Below are 24,535 nucleotides of genomic sequence, written 5' to 3' on the forward strand. Positions count from 1 at the left end.
GTACCGCTGATGCTCCTGTTAGTAGAATGTCTTAAATGCTGGAGTTAGGAATACTGCTGCAGATGGAAAAAAAATACTTTTATTACTTTCAATCTAATGTACATGTGTATCTAGAAAGGATCAGTAGTAGAAATATGTAATGAGACCTGTAAAGCCTCGTCCAAAAGAGAAGCAAGACTGAGTTGAAATATGTGACATCATATATCAGCCAATGCCTACCTACCCACGAAACGAAGTTCGACGAATCTGAGGGGAGGGTAAACAAGCGCAGTCCAACAGAACCCGACGTAAATACCCATCTAGCGAATATTTAGTTAAAATCAAAGACACACAGATGGGAAGTGGGATTCAAACTTACATCAGCACCGAATTCACCGACCAATTTGGCAATGGGTCCGATGTACCACACCTGCGCCATACACAAGACGGCACCCACCCAGCCAACAACAAAGGCAGTGAAAGCCGCAATTCCAATAGGAAGCTTAGACGGATCCCGCCAGATCCCCCAGTTGTAGCCAGTGCGGAGACGGAAGATGAATCGCTCCTCGAGGACAATGGCAATCCAGATGACAACCCAGTAGCCCATCAAAGCGAGGAAATTGGTGAAGATCTCAGAGAGGTTGCTGCGGCCAACGAGTGCGCAGACGGTATAGATAATAACGGCAATGGTATTCCAGATGACGCGTGGTACTGCCTCGGCGTAGCGACCGAGGATCTGGAAGTCGATGCCGGCGGAGTAAGTGGGCGCGACGGTATTGGCGATTAGGCCGAGGGCACAGATCACGGAGCAGAATTTTCCGAAGCCGTGCAGCGGGCCAAATCCTTCGACGATTAGTGCTCCTTGGCCTTGCTCGTAGGCGGCGGAGTACTCTGGGTGTGCGGAGATGCCCGAGGCAAGCCCGACGCCGCTGACTAGGGCCATCGCGAAGGAGACGAGGAGGCCTGCCAGGCTTAAGCTGAATAGTTTCACCCGAGAGGTGTTTTCGGGGTAGTAGACGAAGAAGTCAGCTGCTAGTGGGGCGTAGGTGACTGCGGCGCTCAGACAGATGGAGAAGAAGGACAGCCTGGAACAATGTTAGAAGAGGCGGACTTCGATTCTTAGATCTGAGATGCACACTCACCTATTGCCAGCTACTGTCCGGGGATCGCCGATAGATGTGGTTGACAAGTCAAATTTCACGGATGATACCCCGAAAAGGACGAAAACCACAATTACTTGGGGCAAAAAGGCGAATCTAATATGTGGCCTGTCAGTGACACTGTCCCTTGTGGCAATAACCTGTCATACTAACCGTTCATAGTAGTGGAAGACTTGGATACCGAATGTTGCCACAGCCCAGCTGATAACCGCGATGATCACAATGCCTATAATATCAAGGTTAGCATCACTATTAATGTATCAGGCTCAAAAATTACCTACCGACAGCTACGGACATGCCACCAGGGGAGACAGCAGACAAGATTTGTCCGCCAACGACGCAATCAATCAAGCCATATCCAATCATTTGGATAAGGTTCAAAAGAACAATGATCTTGCTAGGCCACCAGCCCATCGAATACCTTCCAAAAGCCTGGCCACCAATTAGCCCTCTCAACCAAATAATAGTCCAACATATTCAATACGTGCTACGCACCAATGTCCGGATCCCGGAAACGGGTCCCCATGTAGCCATCCAAGAGGAGACGATGGAACCAACCAAGGCGCCAAAGACAGCACAAAGTGCCGAGTCCCGGAAGCTGAGACCATACACGGCAGGCCCTAACATCCCGAGGGTAATGTTATTGGGTGCAAGGTTGATAGAGATCCAAAGCAAGAAGGCCTGCAAATACGACATCCACGTGTGGCGCTTCATGCGCTCATCCGCAGAAACTCGTTCGATACCACGCGCTTCCAGGTTATACTCGATGAGCTGGCTCTCAAAAGCTCTAAGAACGGAGCCCAATCGTGATCCGACGGGATTGCGGCGATTGGTCGCGGTCTCGCCGTAGAGTCCCTCATCCTTGTTGGCCACGGCGGGGGTTTCAGGCGCGAATTTCGTCAGGTCTTCCTTGTTGGAGTGCACCGCTAGGGCGGTGATTTCATTTTCTGAAGCCATGCTGCGATTGTGTCAGTATCACACCTATTTTCCGGAGAGAAAAAGCGCATTGAGTCCTTTCGCTGGAATTACCCAGATCAAGTTTAACCGTATACTCTCAGAACGACAATAGTCGAACACCGGTCTTCATGCAGGAGGCTTGTCCTAGATACCTTGATCGTGAGAGAATACCACACTACTCGTCTTCATGGTAGCCGTCCCTTGTCACAGGTTGTGTTACCTTCCGCGAAGAGTCACTATGAACACACTGTAGGGTCAGCGGACTTGATCAGGCAATCACACAGGGTTTAGGTTACCTGTGGAATCAACTGTCTTTTTTTTCAAGTTCAAAATAAAGTAGCAGGTAACAGCAAGTAACCGATGTGAAAAGCGATCAATTTCCCGTGGGGGAAAAAATGGGGGAAGATTTGATTGCCGCGGGGAAAAAAATAAGTCCCATTTGGATTTCCCGCCTCCACCTTACTACATACTATATAGGTATATACTATGTAGGTATATACTATTTACAACACAATGGGATTTCTGATTTCTGCTTATGCAATTTCCTCATACTGGAACCAGTGGGAATCATATGGTATTGATGGACACAAAAGTGCCAAAAGAAAACAGCGCTTGTCATATCAAAACAGACAACGCCTCGGAGGGAAAACGTGATCGCGAAAAAAAAAAAACAGGATGCGCAGGTATTCATAGCGCATGTAAAGGAGATTCAAGAATAACATTGAAATAAAGAGATCCAGATCACACCAACTCCACCGGCCTGGTAAAATCAGTGGCCTCCAGCGGCCACCGATGAAACTTGCATCGCTCTGGAATTGCAGGGAATCCGGAGGAGAGAATGCCAAATTCATAAAAAAGATGCTAAGAAAAAGATATCATCACTTCGTCAGAGGCGTCGTGGTCAGACGTTCTTGAAATGCTCTTTGGCATACTGTTCGCAGGCCTGTCGGGAAATATCTAGATTAGATGGGATGCACAATGACATGCAGGAAATTCCGATACTCACTTTGGCAGGCTTTCCCACTTTCTGACCGATCACCTTCCACTTATTCGCCTCGTACTCCTTGATCGCTTCACGAAGCTTCACAGACTGTGCGACGTCAGAGGCGGATGCGACAACGGACATTAAAAAAAAATCGGGATCATACCTCATCTTCGGCAAATTCCGCGTAGTGCATGTCCTGGGTAAGGTGTCAGTAAGACGAGACCCGGTATTACCAAATCCGCTTGTTATTGCGTACCTTATACCAATGCTTCTTGACACTGCCCTCGGTTCGGGTCGGGAAAGTCTGCGACAAGTAAAAAAAAAAGCCCAGGTCAGCAACGGATGGTTTCAGCCTATAAAAAAGCCGTGCGCGCGCACCTTGGCGATTTCACTCCAACTACGCCCGGCGTCACGCATTGTCTTAAGCCGTTGCTCCTCCTCTGCAGTCCATGGGGTATTCGTGCGTCCCTTTTTCTTGGGCGTAGACTCGACCGTGGGAATGGTGCCGGGGTCATCAATCCCACCCGCAGGATTGCCTGGGGCTGCCATCATAGCTGACGATCCCGAGGGAGAAGGAGGACGTTTGCGCGAAGCGCCGGGGTTTTGTTGAGGTATAGGAGCAGTAGGGATCGGGATGCCTTCGAAGGTTGGGACGCGATGAAATGGATGGATCTGTTGTTGAGCAAGCATATGCGGGGGGGCGCTGGTAGTTGCCGATGTCTTGAGGCGCTTAGATGTCGGGGGGGAACTAATCGGGCAGATAGTCAGAAAACAGAAGAAACATAAGATGAGATGAAGCAATGTAATAAGAACGCGACCCAGTGCACTTGAATTCCAACTCAGTCTCCCTCCCACAGCTGGAGGCCGGACGGAGATCACAGACGAAGGGACTTACGACATGGTGAAAGACACACGCGGTTTTCAATCACACTGTGCCGATTCATCTGTACATACAAAAAGGCCGCGTAGGGGGGTTAGCAGGATCTGGTACTGACGCGCCTTGGTCAACTCTCGGGAAGCGTTACACTAAAGATGATGACACAGGCGCATCCCAGGCAGAACCAGATTGACAAAGGTAACAGGGACAATAGAAAGGTATAGATCGCGACACAGGGAAGTCCAGACTCCGACCGGAGTGTTTTTAACTCTTATCTGGGTTGGGTTGGAAGTCAAAGGGCATGCTCACAGGTCAAAATCGCATGGTCGAAGTGTCGATTCGGGGACCTCGAATTCTTCCGAATACGGGGAGAACATGAGGCTGGAAGGGTGATGGGGTTGATTTTGAGGGGAAGGCAAGGTTGAGAGGGACCCCCAAGAAAAGGAAGGGGAAAAGAAGATAGAGACTTGAAAAGCACAATAGTGAGAAAGAGAGAGAGAGAGAGAGAGAGAGACAAGGTTACAGAAGAGAAAGGAGGGAGAGGAGAGAGGAAGTTGTGAGGAAAGGCAGAGAGCGGGGATGGAGTCACCTCATATCACAACAACCAAAGTAATAGCAAGATATGTTTTGGATATACGGTTTATATATTGATATAGTTTGAATGTTTATATAGTTTATATGGTTTAAAGTGTTTAATGTTTAAATGGTTTAAATGGTCTAAATGGTTGATGGGTTTAAACTTGAAATGTTTTGATTTTCTTTGAAGATCATTCTAATCTTCTAGGGTCGATTTGCTTTACTTGTAACCCCTCTATTACCTCTATATCTCTGTCACTCTTAAATTCCTCCCTTGATATGTATTTTCTTATATCAAATGTAGACTATTCAATGTAATCAAATTAAAATTCAGCGTCGATTCAAATACGCCTCTAACCACTTCCCTCCGGTGCATTCCACCCGTTCTTCCCTGGCCAAGGAACCGATGCCCGGACAGGGGCCCTGTCACAATTGATGACTCGTCCTGTGATCCAATTCGACCGACGTCAAGATGCAGAAGCAAAGATAACTACGTCCGGCAGATTCCTTGAGACATTTGGGCCGAAGAGACCCGCGAGTGGCCTGTTCCAGAATCCGGTGACCCGGCGAGATCTCACAACACCGTGCGAGGATGACAAGATACGCCCAATGCGAGTCAACGACGCGCCCGAGGGCCGAATTATTGCAAAGCCATCCAGTAGCCCCGGGAAATCATCCCGCAATCACCATCATTCAATTGACAGAAGTAGAAGTCTCCGTCCAACCCGAGACTTGGCAGGCTAGATCAGCCACAAGACAGTTGCGTGTACGGAGTGAAGCCACCGGGGTACCATTTCCCCTCTCTGCCCCCCCCCCTGCAGGTCGTTGTTGAGGGCGTGCCCGGTATGGGGTAGAGGGTCTAGAGGACCCTATCAGCTTTTCCTTTTGTTTAATACCGCGCGGGGTTCATCCAAGGCGTGTATATATTCAAGCCCAACCTCTCAGAATCCTCCCAGTATTTTCTTTGTCACACAAGCCAGTCTATCCCCCTGTCAATCTCCCATCGGTGACAACCGAAAAGATCGCCAATGCCCAAGCCGACTAGGGGTACTGAATTTCCTGGCATTGTCAATTAACTGGGAGATATCAAGTCGTACTGATCGAGTGTCTCCAGTTAGGAGGATAATACATGCAGAGGATCAGGTGTGCTGGATTCTTCCTAGTGCAGCACATTATCAATGCGAAAAAGATACTGCCAAGGGTCGCTGGGGGTAAATATGACTTGCATCACCCTATTTTAACGAATTGGAAAGGTTTCGCTATCAAATCTAGGAATATTAAGAATATTCAGTTCTAGGCTCGCTATAAACAAAATTTTGGAGTTCCTATATCAAGCTTATTGCTAGTATAAATAACACAGACGTTAGAACAACTCTAGAAAATGTCCTTTGAACTTCTAAACCGTATCTAAGGACAGAACCGGGCAATTCTACCTAATAGTTATAGAAGGCATAGACGGTACCGGACTAAGTTCGGAAAAGGAAGTTTGCTTCGATTGCCTCTTAGATCGGACATTAATAACTCTATAGATGAAGTTGACGCTTGAGAGAGAGAACCTTGTTAGAGACCAAAGAAATTGCATATTCGACTAGCTATCGAAGGGTCGCGTTCTTCACGATTAGTTTCTACCAACTTAAAATTGAGACTGCCAGCTATAACTATACCTTCAAATAGTGTTGATTGTCAAGCAAGCGAGTGCATTATTGTTCGCATTCACCTAGCTATCTAGCTACATCACTCACTCATAATTGAATGCAGCGACCGCAATAAACCACCATCGAGTTACGGGGGACCAACAAGACACACAAAACAACAAAAACATACAACAGTGAGGATGGTTGGTGCTCACTTACTTAATTGCTAGCTCACTGGCGTGTGGTCAAGTACGGCTGAGCAGACGAGAAGCCCTGTTTTCCACACCTTATGGTCGTATGTATCAGAGTTGACATTTAGAGTAAATATATAGCCGTTCTAAGTGATACCCCAACCTTGGCCAAGCAGCAGGATACCTTGGTGCAGCAAGATGCCAACCTGATCGACACGGCTATGTAAAAGTGTTGTGTCTATAGGCCAGTAGTATCGGGCTAGCCTACGTTTGATAGTCTCACACTCTTTCGTTCTGATCATTTACTATCTATCGCCACCTTATTGCTTTGTGTGCGCTCTTTCTTCTATTCCTTCCTATTTATTTTGAAGTATTAAAGAGCTTGCTCCTAGAATGACGCTATTTCTTGGTTATGTCGTAGGTATGTACATCTATGGATGTATCTAGGGTCAAAAGTCTAACCTGCCTCATAATCACTAAAAACTACGCAATTGGCTAATCTAAGGTATCCAGTGTATGGAGTAGTGTATGGAGCAGTGAATTTTAAGGTAAAAAGATAAGAATAAAATATATAGAGAATGGTGTAATAACAAGCAATATCTTCCAGCTGTGCAAACATAGTCCTCTCAAATCCAAGGCTAGCTTATCGTGACAATAATGGGAGAAAGAGTCGCGGTAAAGAGTCGCGGTAAAGAGTCGAGGTAAAGGTCAATCAGGTTGATCTTAGAATGGGAAGAAAAGAAAGAAAGAGACCATAGAAAAAGAAAATAACAAAATCGAACTGAAAATGAATGGGCAATAAGAAATGAGAAAATGAAAAGAGAAGAAGGAAAGTCCCAAAAAAAAGAATTATGGTTCATGAATCTAAAAGGTCGCTTCCTCGTCAATATCTAGCTCCAGGGACTGAGCTCGAGGTCGTTTTCGAGACACAGTAGGTGTCATAGGAGCAGGGTCAGACATAGCAGATGGCGATTCACTCGAGCGATCACGATGTTGTTTTTTCGCGTCTAGAAGTCGAAGTTGAGTTCTGCATTGATCGGGCGAGTACAGTCTAGTACCGCCAAGTTCTTTCATCTGAAGAAGAAGATCAAAAGACACATTAGAACATTTCCTATACCATGTGGGCATAGGAAATCTCACCTTGTCTGAAAGGTAATGGAATTTATCTCTTGCCCAGATCCCATGGGCGTCGATTAGCAGTTTGATCTAACGAAGTCACATATTAGCACAGACTGTTCCACATATATACTCCAGCTCACACGGCTTGTTTATACTATGTGTTGCGGGGGGTACATACTCACATCTGATTCTTCCCACCGCACCATTCGCTCTCGGAGCCGGCGATGAAGACGCATCTGCAGGCGGGCCTCGGAGGCATCTTTATTAAATCTCTCCCGGAATTCCTGACGCACGACCTTCCAGGCCGTGTGTCTATCTCGCAGTTCTTCTACAAATGCGTCTTCATCTTCTGCTTGGGGGTCGCGTCGCCCACGGCCTGGGGCCCGGATCTTGGGGAGTATGTGTGAAGTTGGCTGGACGTGCTGGCGATCTTGCTCCATTCGGAGAACGCCTTCTGGGTTAGGAGCGATGCTCACTGGTGAGTTGCTTGGCTGCTCGCGTAATGGCGTCTCCAAGGACGGAAGTCTGGCGCGTTTGGCTGGTGGACCCTGTGGCGACTGGCTAGGCGTTTGTGTCACGCCATGCTGGCGGCCACTTGGATCCGGAGCGTACAGGTAGGCAGTATCGGGAGCTGAAGACTGGGGGAAATCACTCGGGAATGGTGCAGAGATACCGAGACCCAGTGGGGCTGAGAGGGGATCATTGAGGCTATACTGGTATTCTTGCGTGTGGTAGCCCTGCGAGTGGCTACTGATTGCTGGGCTGGGACGAAACGAGCCATCCGGAAGACTGATTGGTGTCAGGAGGCTATTCGGAGCTAGAGGCTCTGTGCAGTAAGGACTGGTGACTCCTATGAACGGGGTCTAGATCGTATACGAGGTCAGCTCATGTTGTGGAAGTATACAATGTCCTGTTTCAAAGGTGCATAAGGTACATACCGCTGGCATTGTGGGCCAATGAGCTGGGATGCCTTCATAGTACTCTGTCATCTCTTCGGTGCAGGGGATATCCGAGCGATTAGACATAGTGTCGACTGGTTTCAACTCCAGCGGCAGATAAAACACGGGGTGATTCACAGTCCACTGCGTTGTCTGGGTGGGGAGAATAAACGCCGAAGCAGCAGAATATGAAACGAGATGTGAAACTCGAGGTAAGGGAAAATGTGGGACTGCAGGCGGTTGACAGACTAAGGTTTGCTGGGTCTTTAGGGTATGTGTATATCAACAAGGTCTTTCGCTCCGAATGTTGAAAAGAAAGATTCACCTTCCCAACCATCGACGGTAGCGGATCTTATAAGATTCATGCGAGCAAGAAAAAGAGGGGAAGATTTAAAAGCAAGCAAGAAGCGCAAGTCCGGCTGTCCTCCACTTCGAGAGATATCACAGCCAGCACCGGGATGCCTCGTGAGGCAAGATGTGAATAATCAGTCGAGGTATTAACCATAGGCTCAGAGGGCACCAAAACAGAGATCAGTACCGCCGACGAGCGCTGTGCCGCATTAGAATGTAGGGAGACCCATGAAGACTCGACGAGAGCCTATATTTAAGCGCTGCGGACTCAATAGTCCAATGTTGATATCCATATTCCGCCCCCATCCCTGGCCGGGGGCTCAGACTCTGCACGGTGAATAGGAATTAAAGTGAATCTATGAATTCAGACCCACTACAACGGGCCAAATAAAAAAGCAAAATAGAAAAGTAAAATAAAAAGCAAAAAAGGTAGGGGGAAAAAACGTGTGCTGCTTAGGGTTGTGGATGATCCTCCACAAAAGAGACAAAGCGTAGCGCTTAGAGCTTTGGAGAGGTCCAGTGGATTATGGAGGGATCCCACATCAAAACCATAACACCCATAACATCCATAACATCTATAACATATAGACTATAATATCTATGATATCTATAATATCTATAATATCTACACTAAGCCCATCAATTCCAAAATAGATCTTTCATTTTTACTTCTCTAGTTAGACATAAAACATTCAACTGCCCCCAAAGCCGATATGGCCCCATTTCAGAAATGTTCTGCACAAGTCAGCCTCGTTGACAGCCTACCTACTCTAAAATTGTTTCATTTTGGCAGCCCCCACCAGAAGAAAAGAAGAAAGAAAACCCCTCAAACTTGACGCTAGATTCCAACACACCGGTTGTGGGAAAGAAGAAGGGATCACGATCCTCCATGCATTCTCACATTCTCCATGCAAAGGCGTTGTTCAAGACGGGCGCCTCTCGACTGGCCATAGATGATCCAAAACTCTTCTGAGGCTGAGAAAGACCCCACGAGCCGCTTGGTGGCTTTGTCCACGGAGAATTCATGACCGCTGGTTAAGCGCTGATGCAAACACCCGGTAAACCCTGGTCATCTCGAAGGTGCAGAACAACCTTGGAACTTTCTTTGTGATTTTTTTTTTTTTTTTTTTTGCGTGCTTCTGTATGGATCGAGCAAAAAATCCTTTTTTTTTCCCTTCTCCTTCCTATTAGGTCTCAAATCTCCACATGTCCGGCGGTCGTTTGCTTCCGGGGCATCTCGGTCAGGCTCTCCGAGCCACGTCGTGCTTCTAAGCGCCCAAGGAAAGGCCAGGCGTGTCTGGACCTGAAATAATACGCTCACTTCTTTTTGATCTATCTGCACATTACAATTTTGAAAGAAAGGAAAAACCGAAACACTGCATGGGAGTTGAGAGCTCCCACCAATCTTGGATAGTGTTGAATCAATCTTGGAGGATATTTCTTCTGGATAGTGCATTTGGCCCCCAATTCAGCTCTGGGGTTAGATACCGTGAGATATTGAGTTTACATTAAGTACTCATCAAAACATTGGCCTGTAACACAATATCGTCGTCAACCCTAGTATATTAAGTATCTCGAGAGCTACAACCTACAACTCCAAATATGAATCGAAAGAAACTCGGGAGGCTCTAAAGATCAGCGTTCCTTTCCGGGTGCACTATGTGGACCAGCCGTATTGACTATGTTGTACATGTATTATTGGCTGTGTCTCACTTTCGCCCTTGTATAGGGACTTCTATTATTTCTGACATTATCTTATGTGATGATCTATTCAAGATACACTTTGCGGGGGCTGAATGCTCCTTTGGGTATGGCTCCGAGATCAGTAGACACCCCAGTAATGTAATAATCTCGGGAACCCGGAGGAGAGAGCCTCCATAAAAGCGGCAGCTAAGAAAAAAAAAAGCCCCCAAAAATCTGACATGTAGAACTACCGATTTCCATGCATGTGGACTAAATCAAGACAGTACAGGACTACTAACTACAGAGTAGGTAGAGACTAAAGGAAAATCAGGATCCATAGCGGGCTACAAGTGACATCAAATGACATCAAATAAACCCCGGGTAGGTCCGTGAAACGGTGTAGGCTGAGCAAAAATGGCCCCCATAAATTTGGGGCCAGAGCACGGAATGCTCCATACATATTCTCATTTCCTAATTCTATCACACAAAAAGGGCCCCGAAATCAAAAGGTGGGTATCAAACCCCGGGAGATAACCGAACTAGAATGGCAGCGGGTCTTCCCGTGCAACCCAATTTGAGTCCAAGACTCTGCGCAACATCCAGCAAAGACATATAGTTATGCCATGCTGTGACCAAATTTGCACATAGAAAATCATCACTTAACGAGGATTGCTCACCCTGTGATCTTCAAATTCGTCCTCGTCCCCCGAAAACCCATCTAAACTATCATCATGATGATGTCCCTTATTGTGACCATTGGTTTCCAGGGTATCATCGGCTGCGATGGAGATACCACGAGCGCCCCACCGGTTGTGGTTCGATTGACCATCCACTCCCTCCTCCTCGTCTCGAAGGTGTTGTTCTTCCTCTGCAGAGACTCGCGATGCCCGGAAATTTACTACACGATTCACCAGCCAACTGTTCCCATAGTCCTCGGAGTCAACGACACCACCATTGCGAAGCTTGACCCGCTGGCGCGAATAGTATACCCATGCAAAGTCAACATAAAAGGCAGTCTGTACAATGCCAAATACAACCGCGATCCAATCATTGAAAGGCTCCTTGTTGAACAGGCGGACTATCCAATTGAGGATGTAGAATGCTCTGTAGGAGCCCAAAGCAAGCAGGTAATATGAGTCGATCACCGTCGGGACAGTGGTCTGGCGAAGGAGAAGGAGCTGCGGCAAAACACACACAGACTCAAGAATGATGGAGAAAGCCCAGCAAAACTAAATGGTTGGATCAGTTGGGTTGCGGATATAAATACTTCGACCTTTTCCGGCTTACCTCAAGGATCCATGAATTGTAAGGCTCGGTGTCGAGAATCCAGATTGAGATAGGTGCCAAAATAACGGACCCAGCCACAGACCACAAACCAAGTTTCCAAGCTCGCTCCCTCTCTCTCGTCCGCGGGTATACTTTCATCATCAAGAAAATCAGGTATGAGGACGAGATGAGGTAGAAGAGCTTGAAGGAGACATTCCAAATGCTGTGCCACGTGCCGCTTTTGTACGTGTGGGAATCAAATAGATCAAGATAGCGAAATATGAAGACGGCACCGTAAAGCAGCTGCGTGAGGAGTGAGACGCCTAAATCAAACGCCCGTGTCAGTAAACTCTGCAGGGTGGCTAGGTAATCGGATTGATACAAGGGTGCACGAACCCTCGGCGCTCTTATTCTTGTGGATAGCCCAGAGCAGGACACATATCGAGCCTGTATGAGAAAGATCTCCAATTATACGAAAGATATTCCAGGCCACCATGGCTGTAGGGGTGTGATCGGACAATCAAGCAGTGAATTGGGGACGCGGGCTGTGGACACTTGTCCAGCTATCACCATTGAGGTCAGCGCCAAGTATCTGGCGGAATGGGAGAATCAAGTGGTGTCGAATAGATTGGAAGAGAAGGGTTTTTTTTTCTGTGTATGTACGTTCCCCCCAATGAGATGAACTTGCAGGGAGATGCAACGAGTGAAGGTCTATTGGCGCTGTTGGAGTGACTGGGGGAGTTCGTTATCGGCGATCCACATGAGCTTGGCCGCGTGTCCCCTCACGTGAGGTTGACGTCAGCACGTAAGTCGACTGGAGTAGTTAGATGGCGAGAAATATGGTGAATTGATTTTTATTACATGATCAAGGAAAGTGTTAATATTATTGAAGGTTCTATCTTGTTGCCTAGTGTCCAGTTATGGTTGACATGCACTGTTCAACATTGCAGTCTCAATGTGTATATATTCGAGGTTCTGACAATATGTGAAATAAGTATACAAATTATACATAATTCGACAGTTGGACTTCGAAGAACCAAACGTACTGTGATCAATGTTGCACTTAAGAAGGTATATAGTCTAGTTACCAAACATCTTGGAGGAGATGGAGTAGAGAGACGAAAGATGAGGACGTACAACTTACTCGATAAATATTTGAGTTAGAAGTTAATTCGACGCTCTTATCGTGGATCCCCTACATATGAGATCCAAAGAAGACGGTCCGCAACGACATCAATAGAGAGCTCGTTATGGTGGACATCCGGCTGTTCATTCTCTATCGGTGCTATAATCTAGACATGACAAGGCCGCCTAAGCGGCCGAATATTCTTATTACGCATCATTAGGAATGGCAGTCCGCAAATAAATAGTATATGTGAGCAAGATCTTGAAGAACTATATGTGTAGCTGATTAGGTTAGCCTGATAAAGGGCTGGAGAGGGAGCACAGCCACGTATAAACAATCATATTACACTGACAATTACCAATCCATTATCATTGGGCCATATAAAAATATATACATAACTTCAATTCCACACCCAATGCGAAGAACCAACTTATCGTTCATGTGGGATCTGAGAGATAGGTTTCACTTCCTCTCAGACAAGGTGTATAGCCATTGAAAGAATAAAAAAACGATAAACAACTCTCATTGGGAGAGGCAAAGAAAAACGAAGGGTTGGAGGGATAAGGCATTTCTTAGAATAATGAGGCCGTATGCCACGTGCAAAATATCCAAGAGTATGCAACAATGGCCCTGTCCTTGATACAGAGACTCAGGGTGAGAATCTCTACATCCAACAAAGCAGGTCGAAACAGTCCAATCGTTTGGCATACGCTCCATTGAGGCAGCGATGTCATACAAAGGGATCTTACCAAAGACAAAAGCTTTGTGTATAGCATGAGATCTGAATCAGACCGTTTCTCTGGATAGATAAAAAGAAAACACAAGAAAAGTGACTCCTACCTGAAACTAGCCTGGAAAATGAAAGGCAAGTGCTCCAAACCCCCAGACATAAGCTCAATCTGTTTCTTCGGTGCTTTGCATAAGAAGACGAGATGGGAAGCAATTTAACATCATTTCCAGGAACGAGACCATCCGATCTCATCATGGACACTCCGGACTTTACAATCCCCGACGATGACCCCGTCAACGACGCTCCTAGAGAGACTGCCCCGAAGACCAAGAAGACTCGCCGCAGCCGCTATGACCCAGAGCCCGACTGGTCGGCCATGGTGCGAGCCAAGGTCTCGAAGTCCCAACATCGCGTCGGCCAGGCCTGTGATCGTTGCAAGGTATGCCTATCATATTCCGATATCACGTTGCCTTGACTCAATACAATATACTGACGCTTTTGAATTGGTATCTAGCTCAAGAAGATGAAGTGCACCCCGGATTCTGCAGGCTGCGCCTGTTGCCTTATCCTCAACATCCCATGCAAAGTCACTGATCGTGTCACTGGCGAGACCTGGGTGCGTGGTGAGGCTGGACGAATGCGAGCTCTTATCGAGAATCTCAAGAAGCAGACCGAGGACCTGAAGGAGCAGATCACACAGCTTCAGCAGAAGAACACACAACTACAGGATTGTCTGGACGGTTCATACAGAGACAGTCTCACGGATCACTACGAGGTATGTCTACATTCTTCTCCCCTCCGAAATCCGCTTACTGCACTGAAATATCCACGTTCTGGTTCTTTATCTTAGGGTTTAATGCTAACTCAATTGCCAGCCGGACCTCGATCCCAGACATCATCACCATAGCCTACTGTGATTGTGATGCTTTTTTTTTTTTTTTTTTTTCGCTAGCGCTGTATTCTAGACAATTCATCGTGCCCGTGCCTCATGGGCTTGGTTTCCTATTTGCATCCGTCCTGTTCTGTCCGAGATGAAGTGTATGATCGAGAAATTGGGAATGGCACATGGTGACAAGATTTGTTGGTCGAGTACATAAACGCTTGTATTTTGAACAAAGTGAACTTTTCGTCTTCAACCAAATAAAGGGTGAGAGATTTCTTACAGTAGATGGAAAAAAGCAATTTGTATGTTGTATTCCAAAAGGACATGTCAATGGGTATATGTAGTGTGAGCATGTAATCCCAATTTGTGCACCGGGTATCCAAAATAGAAACGCAATGCAATCGCCCTTTTACCAACTGGCATTCCTTCGCCAGCAACAACAGATTCCTTTGCTTTCACACCATTCCCTGACAGACGCAGTGCCAACCTCGCGATCCTCGCCCACAAGTCCAAGCCCCTCGATATTCAGCCATGCTGTGAAATCTTCCAGAACGATAGGGTCGTACATGAGGATCTTTTCATGCCATGTCGGTCGACTACGGCTACCGCGCGATGATGACAGGGGCGAGAGCCGAGGCTGGACGCGAACAGCTTGAGTGATCTTTGCAGATATTTCGCCCGGACTGATTTCTTTAGGGGATTCTGCTGTGTGGGTAGTTGTGATGGATGCAGAGGATAATGGTCTTTTGACTGAAATCTTAGAGGAAGCAACCTTCTGCTTGGTCGGACTTGGTGGTGGTGTTTTTGTAAGGATATCCAAGGAGTGGTGCTGCACCTGGCTGCCTGTCTTGGATTTTGAATAGATCTTGGAATAATGCTTTTGTACTTGACTTGGAGAGGGGATGGTTTCCTCCTCTGAGTCTTGGATCTCTTCTACATCAATGAATGATGTGGAGGTTCCAGTGATAAGCTTCCCCCTCGAGGTGTTTGTTGGGCTTGTTTGGAGATTGGGTCGCGAGGCAGAAGTTGGTTTTGTCGAATCAAGTGATTTTCGGTTCTTTGTAGATGTTCCAGATTTAGACTTCTCCGTCGCCTTCGTCTTCGCAGCTGCGGTGGGTTTGGGGACATTGTCCATTTTAGAGGCAGGTTCTTTATGTTGCTCGGGTTGGTATATAGGCTGGCTGTCAGAGGTAGTATTACTACCGTGTTTCGATTCCCAACATTGTTGAAGGAGATCAATCATCTTCTTGCGGCCCCTGACTGCCTTGAAGCCATAAGTGGAGATCTGTTTAGACAATTCTGCGTCTGTAAATCCTGTGTATTGTGGCATTGAGGGCGCCTGCGAGGTAGTTGGCTGGGAGTAAACCGCTTCAGTCGGGGTATTATTGGCTCCTTTTGCAGGCTTCGCGGCTTTGCCCTTGGTCATAGTCGTAACTGTAGCTGCCGGAATCGGAGCTGGAGTTTGAACCTGCGTGTCTGAATCCAAGCCCCTTTCGATCAATGGTAGCGACGATGGTCTCTTTTCTGGGGGTGAATCTATATCTGCGAATTCAAGCTCGAACCAGTCTCTCCGAAGAGGCTTTTGGCTTGCTTGTTCTGCGCTGTCCTGGCTCTTTTTTGCAGTAGGCTCTCCGCCATCCGTCAAGTCGACCACGTTTAGTGTTTCTGGTTGAATCAAAGATCCTTCGGTGTCCCTGGCGCCAACACACCACAGATTCTTGGTGCCTGCCAACCTTGATACAGAACGAGTATATGATTCTTGGATCGTCCTGCGGTCCTTATCGCGTGTTCCCTCTGGATATGAAAGACCTTCGGAGGCACGGATGGCTTGCTGAGTTTCTCGCAGAATCTGTAGCGAATCATCTCTTTCCAATTGACTGCAGGTGCCGAATACAAGATCTTGATCATTTAGAAATTCGACAGCCGCTTCCGGGGAAAGTACAGTGAATGAAGACTGTTTCTCTGTCTCTTTGGCGTTTTTTCGTTTTCCTTTCGTCGTTCTGATATCCGGAAGGCAGTCAATCACCAGATCATCCTCTTCTACATCATTTGTTGAATATTGCGCAGTCATGCGCGCCGTTAAGGTGGTAAACTTCTTAGGTTTGCCCTTGGCAGTTTTTTTGGGCTTTCCTGAGTTCTCCCCTTGAGCAGATGCCTGATCACTTGAATCAGAGTATCTTCCATTGAGTAATGTTTGGATTTCAGGATTGACCAGCTCTATCCGCCGACGCTTTGTTGGTCCTCCACCATTTGCATTCTGCATGAGGTCGCGACGATTCAAAGCTAACCCAGAGTAATTATAATCGGATAGCAGCTTGCCAAACCCAGCTGTAAGGTTCGGATCATGATCTTTATCCTGGCTTCCACCATCGTTCGCGGTAACGATTTTCTCGTAATCATAAGCGGTCTCCCTTGGTGGTGTCCAGTCCATTCTTCTTCTCACTGCCTCGTCCAGGTGCAACACCTCATCCTTTTCTAAGGCATTGGATTCCTTGGGAGTAGATTTCTTGGGCACATCCTCCGAAGGAGATACTTTTGTATCAACCGTCTTCTTCCCACCTTTGCTGGATTTCTTTGCTGGTAGATCGCCGCTTGTCTTCGTAACTTTCCCAGCCAGAGTCATGTTTCCTGCATCATGGCTCTTGGCATTCTTTCGAGGACGCCCTTTGGTCGGTTTCACTGCGTCATTTTTTGTGCCAACAGTCTCTGGCAGGGGATCCCCAGGCGTAATTGTTCCTGGCCCATCCGCGGCTTTCTTTGCCTTCCGCCGCGGTTTGCTCAGTGCAGTTTGATTGCTGGTATTTGAAATAGGACCCTTATTTGTCGATCGCTTTTTCGGCTTCGTCGCGTCCTCAAGACACTTGGTACTCGCGATTGGAGTGGAGAAAAAACGGGAACGCGTATGAGGTTGAGCCAAATCGGATGTCGAGCGTATTGGCGGTGGCGTTGTACCTCGTGGCAAGACGTGATATACCGGTTTTGCATCATGCCTACCCAGCCCTGGCGACCGCGGTGGATTTGGAGAGGACGACAGAATGATCACATCTGCAATGCTGGCCATCGTGCCGAGTCGCGTCTCTGGGTGTTTGCTAGATTTATCAGGGGGAGCCGCGTGTACTGCTTGATTTTACCATATCAGCCATCTCCTAGGCAACGTTTGGACTGAAGGGAAAACAGTATAAAGTGTATGCAAGTTGGGTATGCTGGAGAAGTAGCGGTTTGGAGAACCAAGTTCAATGTTTCGATGTAAAAGGGTCGATCAGCCGCGGTCTTGGCAAAGTCATTGCATTGCCATTTGACTGCATAGTTCGGCCGGGTAACCAACTGCATTCAACCCCAACAAAGTGAATTTATATTATATACATTTACGCTGAATGATTGATGGGATCAACTAATTCTCCATTTGAATAACTGTCTTTTTATTGCCCTGTATCACACTAGATAAACGGACAGGATCAGAGGCGTCGAACTAAAAAGACATGCCTTGCGCCTCTGGAATAATTCATTTAATTCATCATTATCTTGACTTCATGCACTGTCTCGACAAGGAGATACGGAGTGTTCTTTGCTCGATCTTGGGACCGAGGAATAGTAGACATCAGAAAAGCCATGGTAATCTGCTTGTGATTGATGATGGGCATATTCTCAAGTCGAACCCAATTTGTAGCTCAATATATCCCACACTAGAGAGCAACAGCGCGAGCTTCGAAAATGAATGCATTTCCCACTCGCCCCAGAGCAAATTTTATGAATTCTAGGCACGGTGAATTTGTTTGCTTGATATAGGAAATTGCTCATGATCCCCTCAAGGCGATTGCACTCAATAAGGAATTTTCGAGTCGTTGCTTAGCCTCATCATTCTCCTTGGCCGTTGGTGAAGGCAGAGCCCCCAGCTTGTACGCTTTCTTGATCTTGTTGATATCAGAGATTTCGGAGAGTGTCTGGTCATCAAAAGGCACAGGTGTTCCTTGAACCGAGCTGTCCAAGTGCGCCGCAACAGATTCATGTGTTATCTCCGGAGAGACAGAGACCTTGATCACTAGCAGGTCTTTGGTCGAATCGGCAATACCGAACCTACGGAACGATTCGGTGATCTAAGTCCGTGTTAGCCCCGGCTTTAGTGGCAAAATTGCAGCTAATTTCTATGATTGGAAACCTACATTATTTGTAGGGTTCAATGAGAACACGATCTCGGAATGCACATTATGAGATTTCAGTCGATTGTGCATGTAATCATTAACTGCTCTGAATACTGCAGCAGTGGCGTGAGCCCTTGACAGAACCTGTCACTTAGTGTTAGTGGACTAGTTCCTTTTCTTAGTTCTCGAGGACAACTTAACTTACCATGCTTGCATCAATAAATGCATACTCGAATTCTGTTTGACCGGCGAGAAGTTGACCTTTCAGATGGGCAGCATTTTGAACATCGCGATATAGAGCAACATGCACGGGGATCAATGGTAGATGTGGCAGGCTAATCGTCTCTAGACCTGAGGCCATGCTGATCTGATAAAAAAAAATTAAAGTGAGCCTTGGAGTTCACTATGAGTCCACCGTGAGTCTACAAACCCATCCCACTTCTTGATTCACGTGACTCATTCTGGAATTTTCCGGATTTAAGCGGTCGCGGGCGGAACATGAGTAATCGCCTCTATATCACTCACCCGTGGGCCCGACATTTAAACATCTCCTCATTCTTGACTCTCGACACTCCCCATCACAAACATGGCTTTCTTCCTACGGCGCCCGTTCGCTGTATCCTCGGCACTTCGCCAGGTCCCTAAGCTCACAAACACTGCCCGGTTTATTCACAATTCTCCAATAAAGCCCACCCAAGCAACAAAGCCTCAGGGCGTTTCGTCCTCGATCTTCGCCAAGTCCCGACAGAACTTCCAAAATGCCTTCCGCCGTACATACATGCAACAGAGCTTCAACCCTGCGCAGGGTGGCAACATGACCCAGAAACTGTTGTATGGCGCTGCCATTGTTGGCGGTACTGTTCTGGCAACCAACTTCATCTTCAACCGTGAAACGAGAGAGGACGGCGGTATGCCCGCTTACGAGCGGAGCTTCTTGAACGAAACTTTTATGCACACTGGTCTCGGTATCGGTATCATTGGTGTTGCTGCTCGCGCCCTCCACATGAGCGGCTGGTCTTATCGTCTCATGGCCATGAACCCGTGGCTCGTCATGGGTGTCGGTCTCGTTGGCAGCATCGGCTCCATGTACGGCACTTTCTACACGTCCCCGGATAAGTAAGTCTTTTGTCTTCTTTTCTTGTTTCCCAAGAAAACAGAATGAGCTAACTTTTCAATTAGCTACATCATGAAGTATGGCTGCTGGACTGTCTTCAACCTTACCCAGGCTGCCCTTCTCTCCCCCTTGATGTTCATGAATCCCGCCATTCTCGCTCGTGCTGGCCTTTACACTGTTGGCATGATGGGCTCAATCGCTTTTGTCGGTGCCACTGCCAAGCAAGAGAAGTACCTCTACCTGGGCGGTCCCCTTCTTGCTGGTGTGACCATCGTTGCTCTCTCTGGCCTCGCCCCCATGGTCCTCCCTGCTACTGCTGTTCGCACTCTGATGTGGTCTGAACGCCTCTGGCTGTACGGTGGTCTTGCTGTTTTCGGTGGTTTCACTCTTTATGATGTGCAGAAGATTCTGCACCATGCTCGTCTTGCCGAGCGCGGCTTAATCAAGCGTGATGTGGTCAACGAGTGCGTCAGCCTCGAGTTGGACTTCATCAACATCTTCATCCGCATGGTCCAGATCCTCGGCATGGGCAACAACCGCCGTTAAGCTACTTTATATCCGCTGTATTAATTGTGCAACCTGATCTCAGGTTGGTCCAACACTAGAATTGGTGTTTCTTACTTTTCTCTGTGTCATTCGACAAGCCTGTATTTGAACCAACTGTTCCTTTTTTTTACTTTTTTTTTTTTACTCTTTAACTTTGATGCCTCTTCACATGAGCAAGCACAGTTAATTGCTGTTTTATACTTTCTGAGAGACATATAACAGGCAGGGTAGCGAATACAAATCTCCACTCCCTTGACAGTTCTGCATCTAAAAAACATAGTTGACAATGATTTGAATCTACAAACATCCGGCTTTAGAAAAAATAAAGAGGTTACAAGCCGTCAAAGCAAAGGCACATAATATCAATCACCTACTAGTCGACTATGTACGTGGAAAGGTAGTGTTTAGTCCTAGATGAATATGGGTAGCCATATCAGGTTCATGGTAGAGATTCAAGACCATGACTAGCTTTATCCAACATTATTATACTACGTAGCATTTTCTTGCGTGGATTAGGCTCAGGAGTATAAGAAATATTATTTAGTTAGTTAACTATGTACAACATAGTTAGCTACAATGCTATTAGATGCACCGAGCTAGAAAGGGCAGGTCGTGGTCATGTGATTGAAAGCTCTCTTGACGAGGAGGTTGCCCAAGACCGCCCAAGAGACCGCCCAATAATATTGCCCTCCGCCCTCTGCAGACTTCAGATCGCGATACAGACACTAGATTCATTAACCACTGCAAACGTGCAGACTAAATTTCCAAACATCATACCAATACAGCCGCTCCAGTATTCTTGCTCTCCTACCTTACAATATGTCGAACGAGATGGAAATTGACCCTCCTGTCGCACACGACGACGAGGCTCCCGAGCAATCGGACCGCAGTTTTGAGCCACGCACCCAGGGGAACGCGGTCGCCGTGCGCAGCATCGAAGGATGGATTATCATCGTATCTAATATCCACGAAGAATCATCGGAGGAGGATGTCACTGAGCTCTTTGCGGAGTACGGTGAGATCAAGAACTTCAGCTTGAACCTTGATCGGCGAACGGGTTATGTCAAGGTGCGCATCCTCAATCTCACAACTACCTTTGAACCGCCCTTCAACAACGTACCTTCTGAAATACGGGAGCTCTTGTCGACTCACATCCAATGAAACGATTGCTAACATCAATATTCCGGTAGGGCTACGCATTGATCGAATACTCCACTCTCCCCGAAGCCAGTGAAGCTATCCAGAACCTTAACGGTTACAAGCTCCTCGAACAGACCCTTCACGTCGATTATGCTTTTGTCCGCCCGCCCCCATCAGGCAAGAACAAGAATGGAGGACCCAAGGGCCGGGCTACTCGGAATCGCAGCAGAAGCCCCAACCGGAGTCGCAGCCCCGAAGCTGGCGGCGACCGGGACTAAGCTTTCTTAATGGATGGGAACGATAAAGTTTGACCAGCATACATTGCTTGTGATCTTCCATTTGATACCTGGGCTTCGCTTTTTCTCGCATTTTTCCTTTTTTTAATGCCTCCCGCTGTTTCATTCGAACCTTTGCCCACCCTTCCTGCCAGAACTTGTCTACAAACAATAGACATACCACCTAGTATCCGCTGGCATGGCCTCTCTACAGTCGAACCTGTATGGGTCCACAGGCCGAGTGCGGGTGTGCATAAAGTACATACACATGAGGGGTACATGCCGGCGCCACGATAGATTGCCATGATGGTATGGAAATCCGTTCTCAGCCTTTGACTATAATTATGCTGACTTAGACTCAGAAATCAAGAGCCCTTTTATGAAAATTGAAAATTGGTGTATGAGCATCTGGTCAACAAAGACAACCTCAGACCTCAAAGCTCAACCTCTGGGAGTAATGTACATTATGAAGAAAGGTTTTTCTTAGTTACAAGTGACCTTTCATCACGTCCATTTGTCTTGCGAGTCAGTTCAAGACAAAATCAAATATAGTACATCAGTACTCAGTAGTATACCATGTAGTATATAGTATATCTATATAGGATCCGCATCATGCGACAGCCATCAGAGTAGAGTTGATAAATGACTCTTGGATTCTCGGGTTCTAGAGTTAATATCGTAGAGTCAGAAGACTTCAATGCTTTTACACGGTGATAATGATGCTCCTATGCCACATACAATGGATGTGGATGTGCTCACCTGCCGCACCTGGGCAGCGGGCCTGGTGACTAATCTAAGCCTCCCCGGTTCGGTTCCCCATTTTCCCCGCATGGGGCATGAGGTTATCGCTGTTCTTTTTTTTAGTCGTCATTGCGCACTCCTTACTCTCTATTCTTATAGACTGACTTCGAAATCCTGTGTCTGGGGATCTGATTCTGACAGGATATATTTCCTGAGGCAGAATGGCTCCCCAACACACATCTTTTCCCCCTTGGGGGTATCACCATCTCTATACGGTATTCTTATGCTTTGCTTCCTATCATTTTCAGCTGTGGCCAATGCGCTGGTGTATCCATCCCAGGAAGTTTTAGCGCAACCTTCGGTTTCCAGTTCAATTGATGATCCCTCGGGGGAGTCTGTCTTTGGGGGTGCTGAATCGGCGCCGGAAGGGTCGATCCACAACTCCATTCTGAATACCTTGCAGGATCTTATCGCCGCCCTGCAGGTGATGCAAGACAGGTACTTTGTGTTGTGGCAGGGCACGTGGCCGACTAGCATTGATTGGACTGCGGCGGTGTTGGGCACACACGTTTCGGCTGCGCTCTCATCTCTAACCTCAGGTCCGCTTGATATCCCCGACACGGATGGATTGAAAGGTTTATCCTTCTTCAGGCTTGAGAATACCGTCAATCAGTTTTTCAGCCATACTTCCGCGTTCTATTTTGGCGAGAACTCTTTCAGTCTCAGAAACCAGGCCTACGATGACATGCTATGGGTCGTGCTAGGGTGGTTGGAAAATATCAAGTTCCAAAACCTTCACTCGGACCTTCACTATGTCTCCTCAAACAACAGTTCTGGAGAAGTTTGGTATGGTACCCAGTTTCAGACTTCTGCCGCGCACAGAGCACGTATCTTTTACGAGCTCGCCTCTGCTGGTTGGGACAAGACCCTCTGCAATGGCGGCATGATCTGGAGCCCATATCTGATGCCGTACAAGAATGCGATTACGAACGAGCTCTATATCTCTGCAAGCATCGAGATGTATTTGTACTTCCCGGGAGATTCTATTGATGCCCCATTCCTTGTCGACTCACAAGGCACACAACCCGCACAACCCACACGGAAGAAGCCGCACGACCCTCGTCATTTGCATGCTGCAATTGACGGGTATGAATGGCTTAAGAACTCAAATATGACTGGGATTGGCGGTCTATATGCAGATGGTTTCCACATCAGTGGCTGGCAAAGCGCATCAAATCCCGGCTCAGGACAATGTGATGTGCTCAACCTTATGGTCTACACCTACAACCAGGGAGTCGTTCTCAGCGGGCTGAGAGGACTCTGGCTGGCCACAAATTCGCAAGTCTATCTGCGCGATGGTCACAACCTTGTTCGGCAAGTACTGCAGGCTACCGGATGGCCACATACCTCCAGTCAGCAGTGGAAGGGACTTGGTCGCGGAGGTGTGCTCGAGGACGCATGCGATTCTCGTGGAGTCTGCTCCCAGGATGGACAGACCTTCAAAGGGATCTTTTTCCACCACCTTTCGGGATTCTGTCGACCTCTTCAGCCGCAAGAGAAGCAGTTCCTGGTGGACGCGATCCGCAGACATGCAGCAGGTGACGACTGGGCCGAAGTCTATGAGCAGCATATGAAGCGGTGCCGTGTCTATGGTCCCTGGATTGAGCACAATGCTCAAGCTGCTCTGATGACTCGTGACAGCGATGGCAAGTTTGGTACCTGGTGGGGCCGCTCATATAATCAGCTGGATGCCAACGAGATCGTGGATAGCAGCGCTATTCCGGATGGTGCTGTTGACTACCGCAACGCCGAATATGACCCGAAGTCCTCGACTACAGGCTTCACACCAAAAGACTACAACGATCGTGGCCGAGGCCGCACAGTTGAAACACAGTCCGGTGGTATCGCTGTGTTGAGGGCCCTGTATCAATGGCAATCATATGATGCCCTGTGAACAAAATGAATGAAAAGTTTTGGGGGTTGGTGTTCTGGCGGTAAATAGGCCCCGGTCATTGCATCCAGAGCTTTGGGGTGGTGGGGGGGGGGGGGGGGGGGGTGCTCTTTTGTACAACCTATACAGTCTACAATTACTGGAAATCATTATTATATCCTTCAGATTCAACAT

General features: G+C 47.4%; 10 protein-coding genes across 10 annotated transcripts; 4 read left to right on the forward strand and 6 right to left on the reverse strand.

Annotated features, from left to right (window-relative positions):
- Positions 1-215: 215 nt before the first annotated feature.
- Positions 216-2,096, reverse strand: N7537_000968 (purine-cytosine permease family protein; the record flags this gene model as incomplete). Its single annotated transcript, XM_056892026.1, has 6 exons — positions 216-299; positions 359-1,064; positions 1,122-1,235; positions 1,293-1,365; positions 1,421-1,571; positions 1,635-2,096. The coding sequence occupies 6 exons, from the start codon at positions 2,094-2,096 to the stop codon at positions 216-218; spliced, it is 1,590 nt and encodes a 529-aa protein (XP_056757021.1).
- Positions 2,097-2,997: 901 nt separating this feature from the next.
- N7537_000969 (SANT/Myb-like DNA-binding domain-containing protein) lies at positions 2,998-4,335 on the reverse strand (the record flags this gene model as incomplete). The annotated part of the gene is made up of 6 exons (XM_056892027.1): positions 2,998-3,039; positions 3,103-3,186; positions 3,245-3,277; positions 3,338-3,385; positions 3,460-3,829; positions 4,268-4,335. 6 exons carry the CDS (start codon positions 4,333-4,335, stop codon positions 2,998-3,000), a joined length of 645 nt encoding a protein of 214 aa, XP_056757022.1.
- Positions 4,336-7,223: 2,888 nt separating this feature from the next.
- On the reverse strand, positions 7,224-8,503 carry N7537_000970 (uncharacterized protein; the record flags this gene model as incomplete). Its single annotated transcript, XM_056892028.1, has 4 exons — positions 7,224-7,433; positions 7,500-7,565; positions 7,661-8,341; positions 8,417-8,503. 4 exons carry the CDS (start codon positions 8,501-8,503, stop codon positions 7,224-7,226), a joined length of 1,044 nt encoding a protein of 347 aa, XP_056757023.1.
- Positions 8,504-11,109: 2,606 nt separating this feature from the next.
- N7537_000971 (ER lumen protein-retaining receptor) lies at positions 11,110-12,212 on the reverse strand (the record flags this gene model as incomplete). The annotated part of the gene is made up of 3 exons (XM_056892029.1): positions 11,110-11,679; positions 11,738-12,039; positions 12,113-12,212. The coding sequence occupies 3 exons, from the start codon at positions 12,210-12,212 to the stop codon at positions 11,110-11,112; spliced, it is 972 nt and encodes a 323-aa protein (XP_056757024.1).
- Positions 12,213-13,825: 1,613 nt separating this feature from the next.
- Positions 13,826-14,489, forward strand: N7537_000972 (putative C6 finger domain protein; the record flags this gene model as incomplete). Its single annotated transcript, XM_056892030.1, has 3 exons — positions 13,826-14,011; positions 14,087-14,347; positions 14,448-14,489. The coding sequence occupies 3 exons, from the start codon at positions 13,826-13,828 to the stop codon at positions 14,487-14,489; spliced, it is 489 nt and encodes a 162-aa protein (XP_056757025.1).
- A 375-nt stretch (positions 14,490-14,864) lies between these two features.
- On the reverse strand, positions 14,865-17,516 carry slx4 (the record flags this gene model as incomplete). The annotated part of the gene is made up of 1 exon (XM_056892031.1): positions 14,865-17,516. One exon carries the CDS (start codon positions 17,514-17,516, stop codon positions 14,865-14,867), a length of 2,652 nt encoding a protein of 883 aa, XP_056757026.1.
- Positions 17,517-18,249: 733 nt separating this feature from the next.
- N7537_000974 (EKC/KEOPS complex subunit CGI121/TPRKB) lies at positions 18,250-18,955 on the reverse strand (the record flags this gene model as incomplete). The annotated part of the gene is made up of 3 exons (XM_056892032.1): positions 18,250-18,549; positions 18,616-18,738; positions 18,800-18,955. The coding sequence occupies 3 exons, from the start codon at positions 18,953-18,955 to the stop codon at positions 18,250-18,252; spliced, it is 579 nt and encodes a 192-aa protein (XP_056757027.1).
- A 225-nt stretch (positions 18,956-19,180) lies between these two features.
- Positions 19,181-20,254, forward strand: N7537_000975 (Bax Inhibitor family protein; the record flags this gene model as incomplete). Its single annotated transcript, XM_056892033.1, has 2 exons — positions 19,181-19,710; positions 19,774-20,254. The coding sequence occupies 2 exons, from the start codon at positions 19,181-19,183 to the stop codon at positions 20,252-20,254; spliced, it is 1,011 nt and encodes a 336-aa protein (XP_056757028.1).
- Positions 20,255-21,073: 819 nt separating this feature from the next.
- Positions 21,074-21,672, forward strand: N7537_000976 (RBM8 family RNA-binding protein; the record flags this gene model as incomplete). Its single annotated transcript, XM_056892034.1, has 2 exons — positions 21,074-21,322; positions 21,445-21,672. 2 exons carry the CDS (start codon positions 21,074-21,076, stop codon positions 21,670-21,672), a joined length of 477 nt encoding a protein of 158 aa, XP_056757029.1.
- Positions 21,673-22,693: 1,021 nt separating this feature from the next.
- On the forward strand, positions 22,694-24,364 carry N7537_000977 (putative glycosyl hydrolase; the record flags this gene model as incomplete). The annotated part of the gene is made up of 1 exon (XM_056892035.1): positions 22,694-24,364. The coding sequence occupies one exon, from the start codon at positions 22,694-22,696 to the stop codon at positions 24,362-24,364; it is 1,671 nt and encodes a 556-aa protein (XP_056757030.1).
- Positions 24,365-24,535: the final 171 nt, after the last annotated feature.

Source organism: Penicillium hordei (assembly GCF_028827395.1).
Source record: "Penicillium hordei strain IBT 12815 chromosome Unknown utg000001l_segment0_segment0, whole genome shotgun sequence".
In the NCBI taxonomy this organism is placed as follows: Eukaryota; Fungi; Ascomycota; class Eurotiomycetes; order Eurotiales; family Aspergillaceae; genus Penicillium; species Penicillium hordei.